Source organism: Cariama cristata, unplaced genomic scaffold, assembly GCF_000690535.1.
Source record: "Cariama cristata isolate BGI_N322 unplaced genomic scaffold, ASM69053v1 scaffold8652, whole genome shotgun sequence".
NCBI classification, from domain to species: domain Eukaryota; kingdom Metazoa; phylum Chordata; class Aves; order Cariamiformes; family Cariamidae; genus Cariama; species Cariama cristata.
Genome location: NW_009604425.1, coordinates 52763 through 79665, shown reverse-complemented (window position 1 = coordinate 79665; position 26903 = coordinate 52763). Strand labels below are relative to the sequence as shown.

Below are 26903 nucleotides of genomic sequence, written 5' to 3'. Positions count from 1 at the left end.
TCAAGAACTCAGTAACTTGAAAATGTAATTCTCCCTTTTGCGATTATTGCAACAAGTAAAACCTATGTCCAGAGCATCTCAACAGCAGACTCCATGCTCCTTAAAAAATTAAGTTTTCCAGCCCAGAAGTGCTGCAACTTTATATACAGCCTCAAAGTGTTCCTGAGGAGACTGACTGTTCTATCAACATGAAACAGTGGGGACATGGCAGCAGGATTGTTTTATAAGAGATTAACAAGGAAAGTTTTAGATTAGCATATCTTGCCTCATGATTATAACACACTGAGGGCAAGTGCACTACAAATTACCTGTCAATGAAGTTGCTATAACTCATTTAAGCTTCAGTAACTCAACCACATGCAGTTGCATGCTACATCCAAGAAGCATCATCCATCTCTCAGCAGCCAGGGAAACCCGAGTGTGCTACATACACAGATGATCTCCATTTCCTCCTGAAGGGCACACGTTTGCCTTAGGCTTTCTCACACCACAAACGCAGTGCAGCTAAAGAAACAGCTGCAGCCAGTGATCTAAATTCTCCTTCAATGCTCTAATCTCCAGAAATTCTTGCTCCTGAAGCTGAAAAAGGACTCCTCTAAAGAATAATTCATTAAAGAAACTACAGACACTGACCTGTAATTAGCTCTCTGACTTCCATGTCATTTGTTTTTCGCAATAGTCTGATCAATGCAGGGATCCCATCACAGTTCTTTATAGCCACCTTGTTTTCATTATCCTTCCCATAGGAGATGTTTCTGAGAGCCCCACAGGCTTTACGATGGACCTCTGGCTTTGGATGATCAAGCAGGCCCACCAAGATAGGTATCCCTTTAAGGTGCCTCACGTCCTTTTTGATTTTATCATTCTCGTAGCACAAGTGCTGCAAGTAGGCTGCGGCATTAGACTTGACTGGATCAATAGGGTGGCTGAGCATGGCAATTACTTCAGGGAGGTCAGGGTCCCTCCACCTGGGGTCTTTACGAATGCTGTCAATAGAGGGGGAGCGCTTCCCCAGACGGTCAATACTAGCCATGCTTCCTCTCTCTGGCTGTGCCAGCGGTGCTGCGTAGCCACCGTGAAGGTAAGGTATCCTCTCTTCAACCATCTCTGTCTCGATGGGGTCATCGTAGCCCCTGTAAGAAGCAACAGTCCCAAGAGAAAGAAAGGGAGGGGGGGGAAAAAGAAGGCACATTTAAACACTCTGTACCTCTGAGTCAGTATGGAGATTTCAGCTATGAGCAAACCTGTTAATATCACAAACATCATTAGGGGCAGCGTATTTACACTTTCAAATAATTTATTTGTAGTAACTTGAAAATTAACCATAGCTGAGTACTCAGCAGTGATGGGACTACACCACAGGAATTGTTTGGCTAGCAATGAAACAATGACAGGAACTGCAAGTCGTCAAACAGACTGCTTTCATTTTGGTCACTTAGCAAAACAGTTATAATAGAGCTGGATTACATTTAATAGGAAACACTGAGCTTCATTAATGCCACTACTTCTGCAACAAACCAAAACTCTAATTAAAGGCATGCAAGGCCTGGGCAGAGACCACAGGTACTTTACAGCAAGTCTGAGAAGTTCCACTACATTTCCATGTTGATGCTCACACAAGTATACTGAACTCATCAATATACATAACAATGTCAAAGACGACGAAAAACCTAAGTCCTCAACCCAAGTATGTAACAAAAGGCTATCTTGTACAGAATCATTTGGAATACAAGTAAGAAGCTAACGGTCAAGAGACCTGGGTCCAACTTTTAACCCCAGAGTAATTTGCTGGACATCCAAAACAAGTCCAGTACTCTGAGCTTTCTTCTCCAGATGAGCAATTAACCTGGATGTTAGACACTCTCAAAATCATTTACAGCATTAGAATGAATGGCATCCATCTCACTGTGCCGTAATTCACTGTAACTGAAGTAAGGTCAGTTACAATCAGCTAATACACCTATTTAGATATTACTGTCCTAGTTCACACAAAGTGCAAAGCTGCAATCAGTACAGTTGAAAATATTCTAACACAGCACATTCTCACACTACAAACGTCCATATTCTTTAAAACAAAACAAAAAATCAGTTTTTGACAAATATTTCTTTAACAACCACCAATGCAACTATAACCTCTAACCTTCAGAAAAATATCCCCCCCTCTGATCACTTCCTACAACTAGCTGCTAAAGACAGAACATTTCTGCAAGAGATTTGTAAGGAAAGGCATTTACAACTTCAGAATTTCGTTTTGAGATTCACTGATATACTTCATCCCTTATTCAGAGTGACAACTTTCATCCTCCAGAACATGCATGCTTCATACAGGGGAGCTTCAGTGCATGTGCAGTGCACCCATCTGCGAGATACTTAGGAGAAGTACAAAAGGAAATCTGAAGCTTGCACACAGTGATCCACTGGTCACTAATTCTTCAATTTTACATGTGAGTAAGCCCACAGGGCAATAAGGCGACTTGCACCTAACAGTTAAGAACTCCCACAACCACTTTCAACTTTGCCATCTATCATCTCTCAGGCTTTGCCCCACACCAGCGCTGTGCAGGATACAAAGCCTTTAGCTTGCCTTGTAACTGTCCCGTCTGTTGTCAGCAAGGCTGCCACTGAAGAGCAAACACCTTCCTAGCGTGTACTCCGGTCTGTTGCACGAGGCACTGTCTCTACTTCATACGCTGATGTTTAGGTTCAGCACCAGACAGTAGCACACAAGTTCTGGTCTACTTGGAAGTGATGGGACAACATTATTACCCTCATCAGGAACCCAGTATTCCCCAAGCATCTGTCTTCTGTAGCGCTGGCCATTGATTGTATGTAGAGGGTCTTCCAGTCCAGTGAGGAATAAATACTCTCCAGACTTTTGGAGATTCACTGGCCTTTCAAAGACCCTCAGTAACCAATGTAGTAAGACAGCCTTCATGGGCCCTCTGAAGACCACTTGGTTCAGACTCACCTGGGAAACAACCTCACTGCAAGACAGTGCATACCTACAACAGCAGTCCTGCTCATCCTGAAACCCAGGTTCCATTGAACTGCCTTGGCAGTGCGGCGTTCTTTGTCATGCCCATGCTCGCTAACCTGGCTGACAAGAATGAAGAGCTGAGGTAACCCACTGGGGAGCTGAATCAAAACTCCATTTAAGCCCATTGTTTTAAACCTCAAGTCTAGAAGGTTTTTCTTCTTCATCTTCCCTTCCCTCTAACAGTACTCTTAATAGATGTTAACATAAACTCCTTATATATATTTTTTTTAAACAGCATCAGCTTTTTGCCTTACTGTTTTTTCCTGGACAGATCAGATGCTATCTCAGTATTGTAGTTACCTCAGTCAAGCAAGTAGTTTTAATTGTTAGAAAATGATTCTCAAAAACTTTTGTCTTAAGCACTGACTGATGTTACTGAACAATTTCTGATGTCATGCTGACGGAAGTATAGACCATTAGAACTCAGAAAGAAAATGGAGCTTGCTGTTATCCTAAAGGGACTGCTAATTAAACTAGACGCTGGGGAGAAGAGCAACCGGAGATAGAGACTGAAATTAGTCTTGTACAATTAACGCTTTTAATGTTAAAAACACCTCTACTGACTTCAAGTTGCTTTAATTGCTGTTCTAAACTGTAAACTGAATGAAAGGATAAAAATGGGCCAGTATCCAAAACTCAAAATGAATCTGAAGAAAACCTTTTATCAATGCAGTTATTTATGTATGTATAATTCAGTAGCTGCTCTACACAGTAATTTACAATGTCTGGACAGCCATTGTATTTTCTGTTATGGAATAAAGCTGTTTCCATCATTCCAAGAAGAAAGTAACAACATTGAAAAGATTTACTTGTGTGCATATACACAGGGCAGAAGTAATAACAAAACCCCTTAACTACTCCTCAAACATCATTCTGTTTTTACATATGCAAATTTGGCACAACGAGCATTAAAACTACAACAAAAACTCATTTCTCAAACTCATCCTCATGTTAAATTCTTACTGACTACATAAAAGAAAAGTAGCAGAAGATTAATTTTAATAATTTCCCTCTGCACAGCTGTTGCTTGCTTGACTTGGTAACTTGCAATTCAGCACGCCTCAGTCTTATGAGCTGCCCGCAAGATAACCGTACACCACCTCAATTACACCTGCACAATTAAGTTTCTCTCTCCTCCTCATCCATGCAAATACGCAAAGATAATTATTGTCTTGGGATGCAGTTTGTTTGCATTATTTCCACAAAGCCTTCCAAACAGAACCACACAGACGGGCCCATCTTCCTCGTGTTGTATCCTCTCCCCTGTGCCATACAAAGCTCCTTGGATTCACTACATTTGCCCAAAATAAAACTTCAGAGTTAGGACTTTAAATTGCAACAGTGTCAAGACAAGAGAGAGCACCACATAACTCTTGTACCAAAAATACTTTTTAAAAATTGTCAATCACTAGTTATTAAATATGAATGTGAATACCTGAAGTAAAGAATCAGTCATTAAGAAAAAGAAAAAAGAAAGATCACATCCCAACTTGCTACTTATTCTAACAAAGTTTTTTTTTAAAAAAGAGGGTTTTTTCTTCCATTGTTCTGATACAAAGCTACTGTTGCACCAAAGACAGCTAATAGGCTTTGATAATCTTTGCCTTTGATGATCTCTCTCTGATGAAATCCCCAGGACACAGAGCTGGGATAGAACAGGATATGGGAAGATGCTGAGTGTTTCATGCTGCAGGGGAGAGGTTGCATTCCTGAGTGCCGTGGGTATGGAGAGCTGGGAATGGTTTAGGATGAATCATGCAGGTGATGGTGGAGAGGGCAGCATTGCTTAGAACCCACCAGGTACTGCTCCGTGGTGAAGTGTGACCCCAGTACATACTGCTGGCCCCAGCCCCACAGCAGAAGCAAAGCATCCTCAAGGAAATAAACCTTGAACCATAAGTGACTTTTAACAACTGTTTGCATTTTCATACAGCCCCTTTCTTACATGAACCATTCACTTACAACTCTGCTCCTGCTAATCTCAGCCTGATACTGCTGGACCATCTCCTTAGTGAAAAAGTAAGATTGCACGTCTAACACAATCATTTTAGTACACAAAGACAGCTACTCTGAAACAAGACAGGTGTCTCTCAAGTGTCTGTAAGAGAAAGGATGAACACAAGAACTGTTCGTTGCTGAAATAAGCCCACGCAGGTCAGAACCAACATACCTTTGTAGGATGAAACAATGTCAAGAGCCACTGGTTAATGCACCAGTAACAAAACCCAATGACTTTACCTGGCAGCAAAGATAACACCTGGAAACTTGACCCTTCAAGACCCTGAATAATTATCTAGAAACTGTGAGATCCTGGTGTGAACTTAAGAGCTGTACAAGAGAGTTCAGCAAAGGCAAGTATCACACCAATTCAGATTCACATGACTAAATACAGTGACCGTGTCTGGAGAAGGTAAAAAAAAAAGAAAAAGGAAAAAACCCAAAACAATCTCCCAAACAACCCACACTGTAATTAAAGGAAAAGAATCCTGAAATATTTTACAAGGGAAGCTCTAAATATCCGCTCTGCCATTGCTCAACAGAACTGACGGGAAGCAGTTTACCGAACCTGATCATCTCCAAAGGAGCAAAATAACTGATTAGGCAGCGTAATGCAGAACTACCAGGAGGCCTTTGACTGCCTTGGCAGACAGAGATCCCCACTCTCTGTGTGAGTGGGGACGGTCTGGCCCAGGTCAAGTCCCATCTCCCCTTCTTCAACAGGCAGCTTGGGAGCCAGAGAAGTGCAGACTAGGCAAAGAGTGAAGAAGTCAAAAGCAAGTATCTCTCAGGGAGTTCAATACATCCAGCTTCTGAAGACAAATGAGTAAAATCAGCACCACTTTACACACAGAGTAAAGAAATCATCTTTCTGAGTTGGATTGGTGGGGGCCAAATGTGGTTTTTCACCTTCTCACCAGCAGAGCAGCTATGTTGGAAAGGAAAGCCACTTGACACAGAAGGAGGACTAATGAGAGCTTCAGTAGATACAGTCATCTGTGCTCAGGAGGCCAAGAGCTCTTTACTCTCGGGACTGAACAGATCTGGTAGTATGCCAGAGTTGCTGAGTACAAGCATCTTGCCTTCCATCTGTTTGTAGCAAGGCAGCTGAGTTTTTTAGGATGCTGTGAGTCTCACTAATCACCTGTCTTAGGGAATTGATCAAAACACATTCTAGCATAGATAAAAACTGGGAGAGCACTTGTGGATTTATCGTCTTCCTTGTGGTTTCAACATAGGAACATTTGAGTAAGCAGGTGAAGGATTTACATGTTTAATCCTCAATAATTTCTACAAGTCTTACATTCATCACAGTTTGCAGCTGATGTCTGCTTAGGACAAAAGACCAGAACGGCTTGGGATTTCAGCAGGGAACTTTGTGCCAAACACTGAAGAAGAAATCTAAAGACTTTGCAGAATGAGGCCCTGCTTTTGCTAGCCTCTGTTCCCTGACAGGAGGGCACACAAGAGAATTCAAAACTGGACTGAATCCTCTGCTGAGACAAGTCTGAGTTATGGGTCATATGGTTAAAATACCGAAATTCCCCTGACTGGAACCACCTGCAAGCTGCTACTGGATGAGATGACTGAGGTTGCTGCCTGCCACATAAAACTCAGCCACATGTCAGTCTTCTGCTACCAGAAGATCAACAAACTGAGATCAAATTCATTCTAAGGAGGAGCCTCAGAAAAAACAAAACCTTTTCCAAACTGACTGCATTTTTTGCTTCACCTCATTCTGCCTAGGCCTGTCCATACACTCCCACCCCACACTAGACAACACCCCAATGTTGCCTATGTCCTGGTATTAACACTTACAGTTGGTCATTAAACCAGAGAGGCCTGTCTACAGTGACAGATACCTCCCCAGCCTTAGGGATGCCTGCGTGGGTGCTGCTGCGAGACCACCACCCTTGAAATGGGTGAAGTTAAGGCTGAAGTGCTGACTGAAAGTTTATATACAAACACAAACCTTTGTATTCTAGATTGAAAAAAGACACCAGAAGTAGAATGTGACAAACATGTATGTGATACCAATGTTCTCACACTGTCTATCCACAACAGAAGCAAGAGAGACCTAGTGTTACCATTATTTAATCTAAAATCTAGCTCATTTCCTGGTAATAATAATTTGGACCATGAAGTGACCACCAAATATAGTCTCGGTCTCTCAGATCAGGCTTCTGCCATAGAAAATTTAACAGCAGAAAACTGTTTTGTTGTTGATTTAGTCAACATTAAAAATTCATATCCTGTCTAGTCCGGAATAGTAACACCGGCAACAGCTGCTCTGGAGTTTTTAGGGAAAAAGAAGTCCCATGAATGCTAGTATGAATACAAACTGTAGTGATCCACTCTGGAAAGAAATTACTGCAGAGGCAAGAAATGAGAAGTTGAATAGAAGATAATTTAAAAAAATAAGATGAATTGTGACTCGCCATTTTTTCCTGCTCATTTGTGTTAACATCAATTTAATAATTAAAAAATATTCATGTAATAGTAGGGATGGTTTTTGTGAATGAAAAATATTCAGTACTTCCTGCTTCTTTCGAAAAAGGATTGTATATAAAAACACCTGGGAACACCATAAGACTACATGTTTTTAAAGACTGTAATAAAAAAAACTCCTAATTTAATAAAGGCAACCTACCAAATGAAAAAAAGAAGAGCATAAACCCAATTAAAGATGTGTAAATACCTTCACAAGTAAATTTGACTAACATTAAATCAGTATTACACACCTCAGATGCCTTTCACCCGAAATTTATTACGCAATCTGACTTAAAACCAAACCAGAGCACATGCTGACAAAAAGAACATTAAGTGCCAGGTATCCTTCTTGCAGAAAATAATATACTTTACATCAGAGACCCAATATGAAAGAAAATGAGAAACAAACCCAGCCACAGGCACTGAAGAGCCAACAGAGGGAATATTTGCCTTTTTGCACGTTTCTGGACTTGTAGATGTTTGTGAGGAGGCATATTTTCCCCCAATTTAAAATGAAATACAAGTAGCTTAAAACAAGGCTGGTGTGGACAAAAGGAAAGCACAGTAGATATTTATCTATGTGATCAAATGGAGTAGGCAAGGGATGGAAAGAACAATCTGTACTTGTAACCCCCTTGACTAGGATCCCCTCCAGACACAGCTGGGTTGCCTCCTTATCACACAGAGCTCGAGACTCACTACCAGATTCAGATGAGAAACCTCCATTCAGTTCTCCCAGACAGAACAGTATCAAAACTAGGTCCCGACAGTAAGGATCCTTATTCTACCTTTAAACTATTAACAAATGAGGGCAGCACTTACTGGGAAGAAAATAATAGAATAACTTACGTTTCCGTAGAGAGTTAGCTAACAGAAGAATCCCGTTCACGACACGATGAAGATGCGCAAGCTAAAAGTCAGTGCGATGTAGAAGAGCTAACAATGTTGTTGCTATACCTATTCTAAACACACAAACTTTTTGAAATCAAAAGTGCCATCAATTTATCACATTCATTTAATAATTTTCACAAGGAATAACTTATTTTAAAAAAATCTAGACAGGAATAATCAAGTAGTAATTACCCTCATCTAGTACAAAGCACTATTTGTAGTCTTTAGTTTCCTGCAGATCAGTCGCTTATCTGAAATGCAGGTTTATTGAATTGTTCAAGTATTTCTTTGAAATGTCAAAAAGTAACTACTTATGAAGAGGCCCTCATACAATCGTCTTATGTTCTCACCAGCTAAAAGTTTGCTGCCACAGTCAGGCTAATTACTTGTCAAAGTCTCTGATCATATTAAATACGGAAAAAACAACTCACAACAAAAGAAATGTAGAACAAAAATTCTGAATTGGTCCTATCCAAACTGTAAGGAACAATAAATCAAAGTGATGTTTTAAAAAAAAAAAAACAAACAACAAAAAACTTTAAAAATGCAAATGGGTAGGTTCTAAGAATACATTTAATTATTCATGATGCATACAGTTTGAAAAATGTTAATAAAAATTTAAAAGCACTGCTGCCTGACTGTTTTTAACGAGAACTGTAAACCTGCTTAGATGCAGGGAAGCACCAATTAAAGTTTGATTAAATGATCAGTATTTTGGGCACTCACTGGTTGCAGGTATTTCCTTTAACCCCATAAAGCATTGATGTGGTTCCACTGGTTGGTAAGCTTGCAAGATCAAAGATGTCACAAGGAACTTAAAGGGGGTTCTGCGAGATATGCCTTGACAACTTTTCTCTCTCTTTTTTTTTTTTTTTTAAATATAGATGACCATTTGCAGGTGCTTGATGCCATTTAGCTTTAAAACGAACTTCCAGAAATATGAAGGAAGATAGAGCTATGAAAGTATGAATGAAACCATGAATGACATAACATCTCCAAGTAGGAGCACTTCAAGACAAGAGAGCGAAAAGGCCTACCCAAATCCCACCACCAACTACTGCTGATGAAGAAGCCTTCGGTCAGAAGTATTAAGTCTAAAGACCATCTACACACACAGAGGCAGGTGGGTTCCAGACTCTCTTTACAGCTCTAAATTAAAAGGAAAATAATGAGAACTAAATCCAAATCAAAACACAAATCATGAGGATATGACTTCATGAAGGCACACACAAAAGTTTGCACACTGCTTGGAAAACAAAGTATACAAGTTTTTCATGTTCATATTCAGAAGATGACTTTCAGCTGAGTAGTAAGATTCTCTTCCCAAGCTTGTTTTTTCTTTTTTTCTCCAAATGCAAGAGCTGATAGCTGCAAGCCCAGCATAAAAACTGATACCAGAAAATACGGCATAAAATAGAACAATCCTCAGAAAGCAGACTGAACCAGAAGTAATTTGTGACTGGTCGATACCAGAAAATACGGCATAAAATAGAACATCCCTCGGAAAGCAGACTGAACCAGAACTAATTTGTGACTGGTCACTATAGTTACATCAAGTGCAACACAGATGCTCTTATCTCCCCTTTATACAGGAACAGATCAAACAACGATCCGGTCTTACAAAATGCTGAAGTACTTCTGTGAGATTCAGCACAAACTGGTCATGTAGCTGAGGGTGTGCGGTTAGCACAGAATCAGGAGCTGAGGCTGTTAAACACCTCACAAGACAGCTTTTCTTTAACAAGGCATCCCTTCACCACCACAGATCAGCTTGTCTGCAACCCCAAGCAGCTGTTCAAAATTTTTATTTGGATGTGCACATAACAAGACCTGTCAGAAGTCTCACAGATGACAAATCCCTCTTTTCACCTTGCTAGCATGGGATGGCTCTGGGACAACATTGCAGCCACAATTCATTTTTGGAAGAGAAAAAAAGTAACTTAGCCCTCTTCTATAAGATAATTTCTTTCCTTCTAATGTCAATCTAAACTAAGCAGCCCAGAAACACAGTGAAAGTGTTCTTGAGCACTACCCTCAACTCCCTTCTGTATTTCATGTGCATTTTGGAGTCATTTATGGGCTAATGAAATGATGGATTCTACCTGTTTTTCTGTCAAGTAATTCCAGAACTTACTAGACCATTAATCTATCAAATGTATGTGTTCAAATAAGCAAACCAGCTGCAGATTAGCATTGTAAAAAACAACTGCGGTTTACCTTCCTTTGTGAGGCCTTCCTCTCTCTGGCACACCTGCAGATGTCCTCCGGTTCACAGTGGAGTAATCAGGATCCAGTTCATATCCTTCATCATCTACTCCAAGGCTGCGGTTATCATCTTCCAGGCCATAGGGCTCTGGCTGGAAACGTTGGTTCAAGTCAACGTTGCTACCCACTGGCACCTGAGGCTGGGCAACAGGACCGTAGTTATCCCTTCTGCTTGGCAAAGTGAAGCTACCATCATCTGGCCTGTAACTGTTTCCTGGCATGTAGGCATAGCGAGGACGGTAGTTGACACCACGAGACAAGCTGCCGTAGTTATCGGACAGATCTCCATAACCATCATGACTGATATAAGGGCGATACTGGCCTTCCTGGCTTTCAGGGTAAGAATCATTGTAGGTGTTGTAAGATCTGGTTAATGTGGATGATGCCTGTGGTGTGATGTACCGCTCTCCATTCTTCATGTACCTTCTGTCTATTGAATCTGTGTAGCTGCCCATAGGAGACGAGCCATCCATTGATGGCAGGCCATCAGGCCCAAGTGGCACCTGACGCACTGTTCTGGTGGTGACCGTTTTCACCATTTTGGTTACCTGTGAAGAAGCAGCAAATAAATACGTTAATTTTCTCCTTGCTGCACAATGTGAAGAGACATATGGGGAGTTAGAGCAGTAAAACGTGGAGAGTGCATCACAAAGCATATTACAGTGGCATGCCTGTTGAATGGGAGCACTCGTGTACTCATGAGTTCATCTATTAGGTTTAGGATTTAAGAGTGGGAAAACATTTCTACAAAAAGCTGAAAAGACAGGTCATAGAGCCAGAGTTAAGTGCACTCTGGGGCTCTTACTACCAAATCAAAAACACTGCAGCCACGTGACAGTGCGTGGAAGCAGTGCAAAGTCATCACACCAGTTCAAATTTTCCCAAAATGTTTTCGGAGGCATCTTTCCTAGAGTGGACTTTACGATGTTGAGGAGCCACAGCCTGTCCTCCCAGAATTAGCATAAATACCACATCACATTCTCTAGTGTGACAGAACAACAGTTATATGCTCCTGGGCTGATCTGGATCAAGTTTGTATCAGTGTGTAACTTGATGGAGTTCAAATTTGACAGTAACATTGAGGAAACAATGATCTCAAACAGAAAATTTTCAGGCTTCAAGCTTTTAGACAGCACAACTACTTTCTCTTTTACGATATGCTTACATCCAACCATCACCCTACAAGCCCAACAGGTAGTTGTTGTCATTCCACTGTTTTGGTGACCAACAAATTTGCAACAATGAACATTAACGCTACACAACTTTTGCAAATGCAACCACTCTAAACACACTGGGCGAGACAAGGGTCTTGAAATAACAACCTGTACGCCAATACATCTTTAACTTTTCTTCCCATAAATCACATTTCATTTCAACACGGATAGAATTAGACTATTTCACATAACCAACAAGAAGTGGAAATGGTAATCGTCCAGAGGGCACTTGTGTTCAGGGTTTCTTGCTAAAGGGTAAGAACAAAGACTCCTCAAGAGTTTCCAAGAATGTTCTGCCTTCATGGGAAAGGTCTGGTAATCTGCATAAGACAGTGCTGGTCAAAGGCTACTACTATTTACAAACTAGCAAAGGACTTTCTGTTTTGGTTGGTATCTGGGGTCCATCAACTTCTGTACTGTCTTCCAGAGTGACCAGCAAAAAAAGGTCTTTTGGGAAGAATACAAAGTCCAGCAGAAGCCGATCTATCCTTGGTTACCCTAACCCTAATAAAGTTACTTTAACCTATGAAAAGTTACCTTAACTCTGATGAACGCTGACTTTTAACCCTTTGTAAAAAAACCTAACCAAGCAACAAAACAACACATCCACAAAGATGAGAGGGAGAATCAATCCACCAGACAGTATTACACACAGGGAGGGGAGGAACACAAACCAAAATTGTTAAGAGATATTTTGGGTTTCTAAAGTATGACAGAGGTAAATAAGCATCGGTAAATGACACTTTTCTTCATGTAAGCTGCAGAATGAAATGCGTACATCAAGAGAAACAGTAAATATAATGTGTATTCCTAGATTGCTCAGTGGCTCTGAAGTCCAAATAGATATTTTGACCTATAGCCTCCAATTTAAACATTTAGATTGGCACCAGATTAGCCAAGCTGCTGCTAAAACAAAATAATTACAGTATGTCTCTTGAAGCAGCTCCCGACATGTCCTCTAGCCAGATGTTTTCACACAGAAACCCCAAACAGAAAAAATTCACCAAACAGCATTTCTTTTCCTAGAGACATCTGTGAGCAAATAATACTTCAGCCTAAATGAAGTAATGAAATCCTGCAAGACTGAAAGCAGCACAAATGGCTCTTAACCAGCAGCATAATTAAACAGCATCACAATGCTGAATAAAGCATAGCCAGGTACCAACATGACCTTAGTATCTAACATGGGCCAGAGCTGAAACAATTTTCCTCTTCAACCCAAAGGGATTTCCTTTGCAAGTAAACATCAGGAAAGATGCTAGCTTCCATGCCTCCAAATCTTTTTTTTCCTTTGTTTTAAAAGCACACATTTTAATAACTAAAAGAAACAAAACTAGAAACTAAGCATTTATTTCAAGACACAGAATCCAACAGTGGTTTCTTATTACCTGTGCACAAGACTTCTACTTTCCACTCAGTTATCAGCATGACTACTGTCATGGCATTTATAAAACTAGACAGCATTTAGAGAACAAAAAAAAGAGCTGGCATAGCTTACAGTGGCTTTCTGTAAAGCGGATAGAGACAAGGCAACACAGCTCAGTATTCTCCTACTGAAGTCTGAAACAATAGTTGTATTCAAAGTAGTACGTTCATAAGCGATCTTCTAAGAGTAGAAAAGGCAACATTTGTCAGGCCCGAAATATGTGAGTTTTGCAAAGCAATGACAAAACTGGACACAAAGTGCTGGGCCTTTGCATTCTCAAATTTGGGAACCAGTAATGGGAATAACAGGAAGTAAGGTAGCATTTCAACAGTTTGATGAATCAGAAATTGATACTTTTGCCCAGGAAGGAACAAAGAGGTAGCTCTCCAAATGCCAAGAGGAGCACTCTCACAACCTCACAAAGCCCTTTCTTTCAGCACTACTCAACAGGAGCCAGATATTTTAAATCTAACGCTGAGTTTTGCTTTTCAAGACATATGTTGCCATGCATGCATGGTTTGTAATGTGCAATTTTTCATGAAGTTGTCAAGATCAGACAATACAAGATACATAATATACCACATCTGGCTGATGCAATAGCATGAAAGAAGGAACAAGCTTTGACCTGCAGGATCCTTGGACAACGGCTTTGCAGAGGAGGATTCATTGCTGTATGTCTTCACCTAGCATTCCTACTGCCAATTCGGGACTCTTGCTCATTTTTGACTGTTTATTTTTTTTTGGAGAATCATTGTTACTGTCAAACAGGATGAGGTAACACAATGCAGAAACGTTATTGCAAGGACAACCGTCTACCAATATTCAGCACACGTACACAAATGAGACAAAGCAGAATTTCAGAACACTTTGAAAATTGATTCCTAGACAATTTGTGACCTAACAGCTACACCTAATGAGTTTTTCACCATGCTCTGATAGTCTACAGAGTATTTACAGAGTTTTGGGGGTTTTTTTTAATATATGACCAACATAGAATGCAGGAGATTCATTTGCAATTTTTTCCCCAATGCGCCTTATTTTCCTGCCTTTGAGACTAGCATAGACAAGTTTTCAATGGCTATGGCTAGTCAAAAAGATACACTTAACATCAGCCAGCACATGTAAGAACAAGTTTACAATGTTAGCACAGCTTCACCTCTATTATTTTCTGAATGCTGTGCCTATTAACGAGTGGAAAGAATCAGGGCAATCAAAACACCCTTGTCAGACACATAAAAGGGAACATTTCACTCTAGCATTAAAGTACACATTTCTCATAGCATAAAAGCATTCAGTAATGCTAAAGGTGTTATGGTGGTGCAATCAAACTGAGCCTTCTGATATTTTGAGAGAGGGAGTATTTGCACTCATGCCTCATTTGTCAGGGGTAGGCATTGACATAGAAAATTCATCATGTGATAAACAGACTTCATTGCCTACAGGACAATAAAGAGAAGCCTTTTGGAAGCAATTAGCCAGCACAAAGAGGAAGGCCCATTTATTAGGTTTCCAAGCAAAAAAAAAACCCAAACCAACAAATCAAACATCTTTATTTCAGGAAAGCCAGCTCAAGGGAATGTTCCATTTGTATTTCTTAAAAGAACACAGACAGTCTCAAGCAGCTGACAGCACAGTAATCTCCTCTCCCAACATTTTTGTGGTTTCCTTAATACTGATGCATTAGCCAAAGAGAACGAAGCTATTCCAAATGGGAGTCCCAGCAGACCATCTTATCTGAGAGACATCTGATCCTCCAGATGCACCCAATCTTGAGAAAGATTCATTAGCATGAACACCTCACTACAGATATGCTCTAATGAAAAATTCAGAGATACAAGTTAGTTTGAGAAAATGTAATTTGACTTCCTCTGTTTACCTTCCATCTCTAAAGAAAACCTGTTTAAAGAGCATTTTTAGCCCAATTACAAATCAAAGGTGCTCAATTGTTCCAATGCTACAATCTCAGAGTACCAGATGAAAGCTTCAGAGTACTTCCCTATGAAGAAGTTGTCTGAGTATGCTTAAAGTGTATTTGCAGTTCTTCATTCCCTGTAAACTATATTAAGGTCTCAACCACAGTAAAAAAAAGAAAAAGTTCCAATATACCAACTTATCCAGGCCCTCTGCAACCAAAATCCTATGAGACTGCAGGTTAGCGCTTTCATTGCTGCTCTCCCCACCCCAGAATACAAGTACATTTCAGGTTTACTGACCATACCATTGTTCTCCCACCCCAGATAGCAATTATTTTATTAAATAATTCCCCTACAGGTCCCATGATAGTGTTTTGACCAGTTCTATTTCTGAAAATGCATTTGTCAACAAAACGCAAAGGAAATATTCACACATTTGAAGCAGTTTCTGTATTTTTCTGCCCCTCATCCTTTTATTTGGGAAGGGAGAACAAACATGAAAATATCCAATGATTGGACTTACTGGATGCATGTGCAGATGGTACAAGCAGATCTCTCAAATTGCACAGTGCTCAGATACAAGAGGAGGAAAGACCGTACTGAGATTTCAGTTGAAGTGGGCTATCACGGTCAAATGCAGTCATCTTAACCGGTACCTAAAATTTTGCCTTCCATTTTATTATTGAAGCTGGGTTTGTTCTGCCTTCGTTTTTGATAAATTAAGTACATTATAAAAGCTGACAGAGTTAAAATTTTTTTTGAAACTATGTCATAAAACAAAACAGATGAGAAGGAATGCACAAGGATAAAAAAGTATTCTGACATTTCTGAGAGCTTATTTTTGAACCATGGACTGTAAAAATTAATCAGCCCAAGCAGGTTGAAGCTATTACCTTTCTATTAAATGTTGTGTAAGAACTCGCCCCATAGGTTTTCAAAACAGCAGCTCAAATTTCTTCCCTTCAATTTTAAGCTTAATGTTCTGCATTTTGAAAGGGCCCTCAACTTTGGCTGAAATCCATTCCTGATCTATTACTTCATTCCCTTAAATTTTCTGCAAAGTTTCGAAGAACTGCATCTCAGGGTACCTGGCACTGCCACAACTGAAGACTTTCAGTCACAAGCATTTTCTCATCGCTGATGCTAGGAAGTGGGAGCAGCAGTTAAACACTGTTTTTGGAAAGATCTGGTCTTACTGAGTATTAGAAAGCAGAAGGCAAATGGATGAACTGCAAATTAAACAACTTTGTATACAGATTGATTTCATAGTTTGTAATCATAAAACATCATTTTCAATGAGTAAAAGCGACCTAAATCTCACCATTTAGCATTTCAAAGATAAAAATAAAACCTGCCTGAAGAAATAAAAAAGCAAACATTAACACAAGCACACACACATCTAATTTGCTTTACTGAGTTCTCTTGAGCCACTTACAAACAGGCTTCCTTTAACACATGGCAGCATTCCAGCCAACAGGCAAGAAGTGGTAGACTCTCCCCAAGGTGACTTACACTGTTTTAGCATGACAGGTACTTGGCTTCCAGAGATTATAAAGTCGAAATGAAGTATTATCTGCTACATCTTCTGTGCAGTTAATGTTATGTAGGGACTTAGTAAAGCACTAAGAGAATAACAGTTTGGGGAAAATTACTTGGAGATATCTCATTTTGAAAAGGCAGATGTTCTCCATTTAAAATATGTGAAATATTAAATTCTATTATGCTGCCTTCCTGCTTCACTGCTACAGGCATCTTCAAAGATGTGGGGAAAAGCATAGCAAAACTGTCAATGCTTCTAGATTCAGGTTGTTTACTTAATACACTATTGAATAGAATAACCTCTATAAATTATGGTTTTGAAACAACAGGGGAAGGGGGAATAAAGAAACAGCAGCATACAGGAATGTTCATGTTTACAGCTTTTGCTATGCTTCATTTCAAGAGGAGGCACTTCAGAGGCATCACTCTCCAGCAAGCTAAAGATTCATATAATTTAGCAAAAATAAATGGCAATTTTCTTTTGAAGAATCCAAAAATGCATACTAAATGGCATTAGGTTGACTAATCCCCATGTAAGCTATCCAGCAAGGAAAGCATACACTTGGAAAACATCTCTGGTCTCTTTGGGTCTTAAAAAATCCATGATCTGTGTTATTTACTCTGTCAGAGGAAGCATCTTATGCTGCTACTTTCTTTGCAAGACAAATATGCTGGAGACTGTGACTGGCACTGTCCAATAGAGCCTTCTAGTTACAGAGGTAATAAAAATAGGCTCTAAACCCTTCCTCAAAGAAGCCTATGCAAGCACAGCAATACAGAGCATAGAAACCTTTATTTGTATGCTGTGCTAACTACCGTGATCCAACTGATTGCTCAAAGTAAAAAAGAAAAAATAAAAAAGTTGAGCATAAACCTAACCCCCCTAACATTTAATTAACACAGTGTGACCGTCTCAACTGCAAACACTACCCTTATTAAGTAACAGATTAGATATTACTGAAAATAGTATCATTTTTATTCCCACTATAGAAAATGTTGCTCCTTTACAAGGATAAGAAGTACCTGCACACTAAAAGCAAGGTCAGATTTATGTGGGTTTTTTTTTTTTATCGTTTGTTTGGTTTAGTCTGAGTTTTTTCCTTTTTTTCAAACTCTGGGAAGGAAGAGGCAGAGACACAGAACAGCAATTTCTGGGCTCAACAAAGATTCTACTACTGCATAGAGCATGCCAAGCATCTTCAAGACATGGTTTAGCGGGCATGGTGGCATTGGGTATACGGTTGGACTCGATGATCTTTGCGGTCTCTTCCAACCATAATGATTCTATGATTCTACGATCTCTCATCCCAGAGAAATGCTTTCCTTCACTGTCCTCATCTGAGCAGCAAGGTCAGAATTTTGCCAGTGCACAGAGGTACCAGGAAACTTAATTTTCTCAAAATGCTCTCACATATACTAGTATGACCTATAAAAGCACTATGATGATACCTATTAGAAGCGATAGTAAGTCAATGTCAATTAACTCCAGGACACTTAACTGATGCTACTAAACCCCACTGAGAACAGTTTTCATTTTCACATTCCCTACTAAAACAAAAAGCAAGTTGAAGACCAATCTGATACAAAAAAAAAAATCTGACCTCAGATTCATACCAAAGAGTTGTTAAATCTATGCCATATTATCACAGCAAGGAAAAGTCAAAACAAAACCATTTGAGCAACAATCCCCACCTCGGCAAAGTCACAGCACCTCTTCTGACGGAGGGCTAAGCCAACCCCATCTGTATTTTGACATTTCAGAATCACTTTTCTTAACAACTGGATTTTTTTTTTATTTAATTATTTTTTTAAGAGTTGGTCTTTTTAAGCAATGAAATACTAGGAAACACCTCCAGATAGTATGTAAGTTGAAGTCAGTGGCATTATTTGAAACAACATAAATGCAGAGCAAGACAGCTATGCATCCTCCCCCCATCCTGGACACACTTCAGTGCCTGGAATGAACTTCAGTAAGAGAAGAAAGCCTTGTTCTTTGAAACGGGAAAGTAGCTCTAGGGTTGTTGGTTTTTTCAATTTTCTTTTCCCATATACAGTTATAATGCCCGTTTTGGAGCTGCCGTTGTCCTTTTCTGGGAAGGTGGAAAAATAGCAGGTACACCACACAGGAGAAAATTGCACCTTTTACAGTATGACAAACATGCAGCTTTATCAGTGGCATGACTATTTCAGACAAACTATTTCATTCCATGTGGTCCCATTATCTAGGGACCCCGGCATGGCCTCTCCTCTATTTTTACAGTCGTAGCTATCATTTTATTCCCTTGCATAGCTGCGCTTACAGTCTCCCAAAACTATGCACTACTATTAGTGCATATAAAAAGGTGTCCATCATCACTGTAATTTTATCACTTCCTTCCTGTAAGTAACAGTTGTTGCTGCTGTCACTAGAAAGAAAACAGCATTTCTTTCAGATGTCACAGATTAAACATATTAGATGATTTGAAGAGCTAATCAAAATGCAGGGTTTTTTGTTTGTCTGTTTTATTTTTCTTTTAAGACCTTCGCCTCCTTCCAACAATGAAAGAATATGCCAGTTACATTTATCTTCTAACTAATTGCAACAAACATTAAACCAGATAAGTAGTTTATAGTGACGTGTGCAGGCCCACTGACCTCACGAAATCAACATTCATTTATCTGAAGATCTCATGTCCTGAATAGATACCTTAGAAGACTGCAATACTGGAACACCAGTAAAAATAAACAGTGACCTCTGTTCAACTCCTTTTAACACAGAAAGCGCTTGGACAGTCTTTTTTTTTAATCAGTGCTGTTTAGAAGTTTTTAAAAAGGGAATCACCCTTAACCTTTCACAAGGCCAAAACCTAACAAAAATTTCAGCTCAACTTCCAAAACCCAAATGACAAGGTGTATTAATGTTCCAGCCGTATCGGAAAGCATGCAAGGCAGCCATGAATATACAGCACCTGCTCAACAGAGATTGCAAAATTATCTTACACAAGGGAACAAAAAGATATCAGGAAAATTAGAGCATAGGCAACACCTGTAATCTAGCTGAACCTGAGGTACAGGTCATTTAAGAACACATCTAGCTTTCCCCATGCATCAGGAGCAAAATTCTATTCACAAGATTGTTGCAGAATTTAAATGCTATGGTGTTATTTAAATAGAATGTTTCTTGTTTGAAAGGACAAATGTATAAATACATATTGTTATTACAGATCGTAACTAATTTAAAGATATATTTCCAAGCACATTCTCCTCAGCTGCTAAAGTAATTTACTCCAAGCCCTACCAACTCATCTAATTCTCTTATCACCATATGTGTTTGCAGGGCAACGCCGTGAACTGTTTCAGTAAAGTAAACTGAATCTTAAAAGAACAAGCAGTCTGCAAAGTGGTTCTACTGTTTATGTTTGGTTAACCTGGAGAAGTTCTACTGTTCAGTTCACAGCTTCATGAACAGCTGTATCAGCACAGCTGATAGGGAGCAAACCAGTCAGAGGGAACACTGAAAAAGCCCTGAATTTGGCTTTGCTAGCAAATAGAACATTCAAAACCACTGAGGATCACAATAGCATGGGTGTCACCACCCACACCACTCCCTGCTATTTTTATTTTGTGATTAGGTGGTATTTTGCCATTTTCCTCATTTGTTATTAACCTCTCACCTTGGTTTCAGTTCTTCTTGTGGTTCCATCTTCTGAAGTGACAATGGACACATGGGAAGTGGGAGTGCCTGGGTCTTCCTCCACAGTAACTGTCTCTTCCACCATTTCTTGAGGTTCTTGCATCATTGCTATTGATGTCTGGTTACTGGGGCTTTGTTCCTAAAGAAGCAGGTAAAAATAATTAAACTTTTCACTTCTATGATCATGGTATAACTATTCTATTGATTTCAGCTTTCTCAATCGAAAAACTCATTTTACCCAACAACTTGCAAGTAGAGATTCAGAGAGAGAAGTATTTACTGGGCTCAGCTCAGTAAACGGAAATCACGTGAAGCATCTATCAAGGACTTTGTATTTATAGGGAACCTACTACAGACTAAAAGACTACTACCTTATATTTAAACTTGCTTTACGCTTTCTCTTCAATGGCCAGCATAAAAGGAATGGAATTTTTGTCTAAAAACATTCATTCAGTTCCACAGCGAATAGGACCATTGGCTTTCAGAGCAGTTAATCTTACACACCATTAAAAGTTTATTTCCATTTGATAAAATACACTCAGTTGCAGACTACAGATGGCTATAAAACGTCAAGACCTACTATTAAACTGACACCCTTCTCAAACTGTCTAAAGTAATGATAATTAAAAAAATGGATAGCTAGAGATTAATAGTTGAATTATGCGATATGCTACCCTTCTGACGTCTTCCCTTTGCTAAGTCCATAAGATCTAACTGGCTATAAGCTTATTTAAAATTTATAACAGACAGACAACATAAAGGAACACTAAACAGAAAGAAAGCAGATCAAAGGCCAATTCTTGCAGGGATACTGCCCAAAGAAAATGCTTCTGCTTCTCGCCAGCACAAACGTCTGAACTTTCCTTTTTCTTATGCAATTGTGTGTCTCAGTGAAGAAATCAGAGAAGCTCCCCTTTGGTAGATTAACGTATTTCAGAAGTTTCACAGCAAGTGGCCAATAAAGAACCAGTTTACATACTGAGAAATAAGACTTTTCCCCAGCATTATGAATCTTCAACTGCATAAAATGAAACGACAGACTGTTCATTTCATTGTAAGTCCTGAAGGTACTGGGCTACATAGGCCTCAAAGCCAAAGCAGGGCTTCTATTTGCACATCTTGTCAAATAGGCACACAAAACACATAACAGTCTAAGGAATATACATACACACACAGACACACACAAATACACACACACAGATACTCTTTTTTTTAATATTAAAAAAACAGAAAACAAAAAAGGGAAAGGAATGACACAGAGCCCTGAATTGCAAAGTGAACACACCTGCCCTAAAGAAATACCGCTGGCAAATTTAATATACTTTTTCACATCACAAAACCAAAATGACTGGGATGAAACTGTTGCTATGCAGGTGCTGAGTCTAATTACATAAAGGTTTCAATATTCTCTACCCATGAGCAGCTTCATCACCAGGGAACTACAACATTTTACTGCATTTTATCCCAATGACAACCTCTGGATTGCCTCTTTCGCCGTGCCATGTTCTGTGCAAGCCCTGAAGGACAGTCTCCTTTCCAGTGACCTTATGCTGCTGAGCAGGAGCAGGGTACTGAGGTCTCATTAAGCTCCACAGCAAAAAGTGTCATTTAATCCTTGTGTGATCTACGATATCCTTTGAAACAAGCTGAGATGGCCCTCCTCAGTTTCCTTTATTCACAGCTGTATTCTGACATTCTGGAACGTGGACTTCAGTAACGAAGCCACTTTCATTTTCAGGCAAGTGCTAGTATTAACCAAGACCATGACAATAAGCCTCAGGCAATCATCTCAGTCAAAATGCGACATGGACAGTCTTCAAAGATAACACATGCTGGACCACCAGAGGTGATATTAGCGGGCACTACTTCCATTTCTATTGAAACCACAGAATAACTCAGGCTACAGAATCAATCAACGAGAATAAGGCTTCTGAAATCCTAAAGAAAATCACTCCTTCCAGTCTGCAGTACTTAATCATTGTGGCCAATAACTTATGATACACACTGAACCCTTTATGGTAGGGTTCAGATGTCACATTGTGTCTTCTGCCCACAGTTTCAGAAGGGAAACTAGCTCCTGGGACAAATATATTAATCCCTTCACATTTTTCTTGACAATACTATACTCTAACTGCAAATCCCTTTTCCCCACCCATTAGTAAAGCTTCCCTCTAAACAGAAGAATTTACACAACATTACAATAAAGACTCAGAACTTCTATTCACCTTCATGCAACCCCAGCCTTGCCAACAGCAAAGAAACCAGTTACACGCAGAGATTTTTCAGTTACACCTTGTCCCAGTAAACCTCATCATCTCCAAGGCATCGAATACCAAAACTGCTTCAAGGTGGGACATCCTCACTCCTCTCACCCACATATGTACACACACATATCTCATCCATCATCCTCATTTCCAGCTGCATCTTGAACTGCATGAATTTACATCTATTAGTTTCCCTGTAGATTCTTCAGAGGCAAACTCTGCTTTGTGGTAATAACCCTGAGGAGATGGAAAAAAATATTTTTCTCTTTGAGCTTTTGCAAAACTTTTTGTTTATAAAAAAAATAAAGTCTCCTTTTGTATTCAGACTGCCTATGGGCAAAGGAAACCTTTAAAGCTGGGCACTTAAACATGAGCAAATTGCAAACTAGAGCATATTGACTTTAAACGAGCACTGTGCTAGTTTTTATCCTCTGGCTGCTTCCAAAACGAAGATTCAGGGAGATACGGTACAGATCTGCATTCCTACAACAGAAAACTATTGTTAGCAAGAGACTGTCCTAAGCATCAGAAAGAATAAAAGCTTGCAAAGTTCAAGGCAGATATCCCAACACAGACAATTAACCAGACTGCATCTTCTCATGTCTTCCTTCTTACTATGTGAGCTACTAAGGAATGCGGTGAGCAAATAAGATAGTGTATCGCCCAGCTTACTCCCTGAATTAGCTTAAGGAGGTGGTTCTTTGATCTCCAAAATCAGTACTTTCTCCACATCACTAACTTGGAGTTGTCACGAGCTAACATTAATCTAGAAAAGATGCAAAGATTTTGTTATCTGTTTTTAGTTTTCATCATTAAGGATTTTAGGTCATCACAAATTGCAGAAACTGGGACACGTTACCCCTTTCAACCACCTTCCTCTGTGCTCTGCCTCTAAATCAGTATTTAGGACGCTCTTTTGCTAAATACATCTCAGCATCTCAGATTCCAAATGTTTGGCAGGTAAGCCTAATTATTCAAAGTAAAACACAAGTTGCCAGATAATGCTGAAACATGATACTTCTAATGAATAATCCTACCAGTAGTTCCCTGCCTGCTAGAGGTAGGTAATTCCAGTTTAGAACAACACACATTCATTCATTTACCTTGCTCAGGGCTTTCAAAGCAAAAGTAACCAGACAATTCCTCTTTTCCTATCACCCTGGCCAAGACCTTGTGGTCCTCCCCCTACTGTCAAACAAGAGGGTGTTCCCCAGCACAAGAGGGATCTGCCATGCCACAGCAATCACTATCACCAGCTGAGCATCTGGGAAGACCAAATCTAAAGGGAGCTTCTTTCCAGTCCTCTTCAGTGGGAGACCGTCAGGATCCTTGACAGTTCCTGCAGGTTGGCTCCCTTGTCCTCCACGGACCCTCCCTTTGAAACACTCAAGGTACAACAGCCAAACTACAGAAATTGTGTCACAGAGAGCATCCAGGGCCAGCAGCTCCCCGAGGGACGTGGTGCTGAGGGGGATCCTTTGGATGGCTGGGCAGCGGCCTCACTGGCTGGGGCCCACTTCCACAGCACGTGAGTGAGGCGAGCAGGGCAGACCTGAGATGCAGCCAGGTTCAAACAAGAGGCAGTATCACAGTGATGAGGGAGGCTCAAGGTCAACCTGGGAAGCAGATCTGCAGGTCAAGGTTAGGGTCATGTCCAGTGATAGACAGGCAGGTCCACGGTGACAAAGCAGGTCTGAGGTCAGGCTGGGACATCAGTCTGCAGGTCAGGGTCTCAATCAATGGGGTCCATGGCCAGGCACAGGCCTCCATACATACTCCTCCAGCATAGACCAAGCATGGACTGAGGGCTCAGGGCTGAGCTTAAATAAAGTTCCCAGGTCTCTGAGCAGAAGCCCCACATGAAGCTGGTCAGGGCCACTGAGGTCTGTCAGTGCCCTCAGGGCCCTGAGGGATCCTCACAGCCCCTCTAAACTCGTGCAATGAACACACACATTGCAAGATGGTATCACTCCCCAAAATTGCTAAGCGTTACCTTCAGGTCCCTTTCAAATAATCTTTGGCTCCTTGCAAGGAGATTACAAAACACCACCAAATTATGAGAACAGATTCCAATCCAGTTATTGCATATGGTGTCAGTAATCATGGCTTTTCTCCCTGCTTTTTTGAGTACCAAATGAATCCTATCCTGTTGATCTGTGCTCGCATCTCCAGTGTGCTTTAAAAAAGCCGAGCTATTTAAAAAGCAAAACAACAATCAATTTATCCCCAGCCTGTAAAAGTTAAGTGCAGATGAAACAGCTAAAGACCTTGTAAAATAAGCAAGTAAAATAACAGTAATTCTTGTTTTGTTAAAAAACAGAGTGATTTACCATTTAGGGCACATATCTCCTAGGGCTTATTTTGCATTAGAATACTACAGCTTCTATAATCATCACCATTTCAATTCCTAGAGTTGTATTTCCATCAAAGTAGCTATTTTATATCTTTTTTAATAAAAGAATAACCTCCCCCAGGAGGATCAGACATCCTACTTTAAGACAGTAAACAAAGTTCTTTATTTTCTGCCTATGAAACAATTTAAAACAGTCTGAAAATAATATAAAATTGCAGGAGATTATTACTTCCACTAAAACAGTCCTTCTTCAAAAACCACTGAAAACATGTACATCAAATCATCATTCTCCCAGAGATACCCTTTGTTCAGTGGATTGTGATGCAGGCTATTCAGGCTCCTGCTTACTGCAGGCTACTGTAAGATACCAAATTTGAAGGTTTTTGCAAACCACAACGGCTGGATTCTGCAACAGTGGACATACTTGTCCTCAGTTGACCCCAGCACAGACAAAGCTCAAGCGTATCAACTCCTGTGAAACACATTACAAGTCTGGGCATAATTAATGGCACTGGACAACAATGCTAATTGAATTAAATGTGGATTCTCTCCCCTCCTCTTTGTTTAAATTACTTATTGAAGCTTCAATCTCTGCAAAGCATGAGATTATCTGTAAGTGCAAAGCAGGCAAACATCGGTTTTCTCAGAGTCAAGTCTCAGGCTGACATTCTGCCCCACTGGTCTCCTTCCAACTTAGGTCTGCACTTCCAGCTCAGTCATGTCCTCAAGCTGTTATTTGCTGAAGGCATGTGGAGGAGAAAGGAGACAAAAAAAGGCAAGTCTGCAGGAACACCCCCAAATAAAAAAAGTCTATCTTGAGATCTGTATCAGATTGGTATCCCAATGGGACAGCAAAGAGGAAGAAAATCACTGCTGCAGTTTGTTGAACTTAGTGTATTTGTGTCAGATCTTCCTCCAGTAAAAGATGCTGCTCCCCAGCAGCTGAAGACTCTCAAATCTGATTACTATCACATCCTCCTGCCTTGTCAGAGCTCCCTTTCTTTCACCACAGCCTGAAGATCCCCGCTCTGCTCTCTGCCCTGGAGTTGTCCAGAGAGGTTTCTGTGCATCTCAGTGGCACAACAGCTGGAATCCAAGCTAATCAGCACATGCACATCACTGAGCCTGTGCCAGCTGAGAGGCAGCCATACAGGAGACTGTCTTGCTCTTTTTGGATCATGCTTCAGGAACAGAGAAACAGGTACGCCCTAACATACAGCAGTGCCTGCACTACTGCAAGGCAGGGCACCTTCTGGAAGAACATGGAGGCCTTACGTTCAAGGACTGCCACACGCTGCGCTCCTCCAGTTCAAAAAATGCAGCAAGGTCCAGGTCTTCAGCACCCACCACAGGTGTTCAGTCACACCTATCCAAATTCTTCACAATGGGGGGAAACACTGCTGCACAGCTGGGATCAAATGACAACACACTGAGGCAAAATGCCTCTGGAACAATGAAAAGTACACAGACCAACCCATCCGGAAACCTAGGCGGTACACAATGCTGGAAGAAGAGTTTGCAAGATAGACAATGATTTTAAGATGGGAATACATAAATATCTACTTTGCTGCAGATAAACTGATCTCCATTTAGTAAGCCTACTTCTCTGATTAAATGTCATGTGAAACAAAATGTGGGTTTTGTATATATATATATATATATATATGTATATATACAATGGATTCGGTTCACTTCAATGTGAGCCCAAGCCCATTAACCTATGACAAGCTTCAAGCTCTCTGTTAGAGCTCTCACACAAGCTCTACCCTAAGGCTGGTCAGTTCAGAACATAAGGAAAATGTTAGCCCTAAATGAAAGCAGGCTGTCCTGGCATGGGGTA

At 40.3% G+C, this 26903-nt stretch overlaps 1 protein-coding gene across 2 annotated transcripts in view; it reads right to left on the bottom strand.

Moving 5' to 3' along the window:
• The window catches only part of ARVCF (armadillo repeat gene deleted in velocardiofacial syndrome), a 95427-nt gene extending 74836 nt beyond the window's left edge, over positions 1-20591 (bottom strand). For both annotated transcript variants that reach the window (XM_009695605.1, XM_009695604.1), the window contains exons 1-3: positions 20427-20591; positions 10634-11229; positions 634-1133 (exon numbers count right to left, since the gene is read on the bottom strand). In XM_009695605.1, the coding sequence (XP_009693907.1) occupies positions 634-1133; positions 10634-11229; positions 20427-20552 (1222 nt within the window). In that variant the 5' untranslated portion in view covers positions 20553-20591. The remainder of the gene's footprint in view (positions 1-633; positions 1134-10633; positions 11230-20426) is intronic.
• Between the last annotated feature and the right edge of the window lie 6312 nt (positions 20592-26903).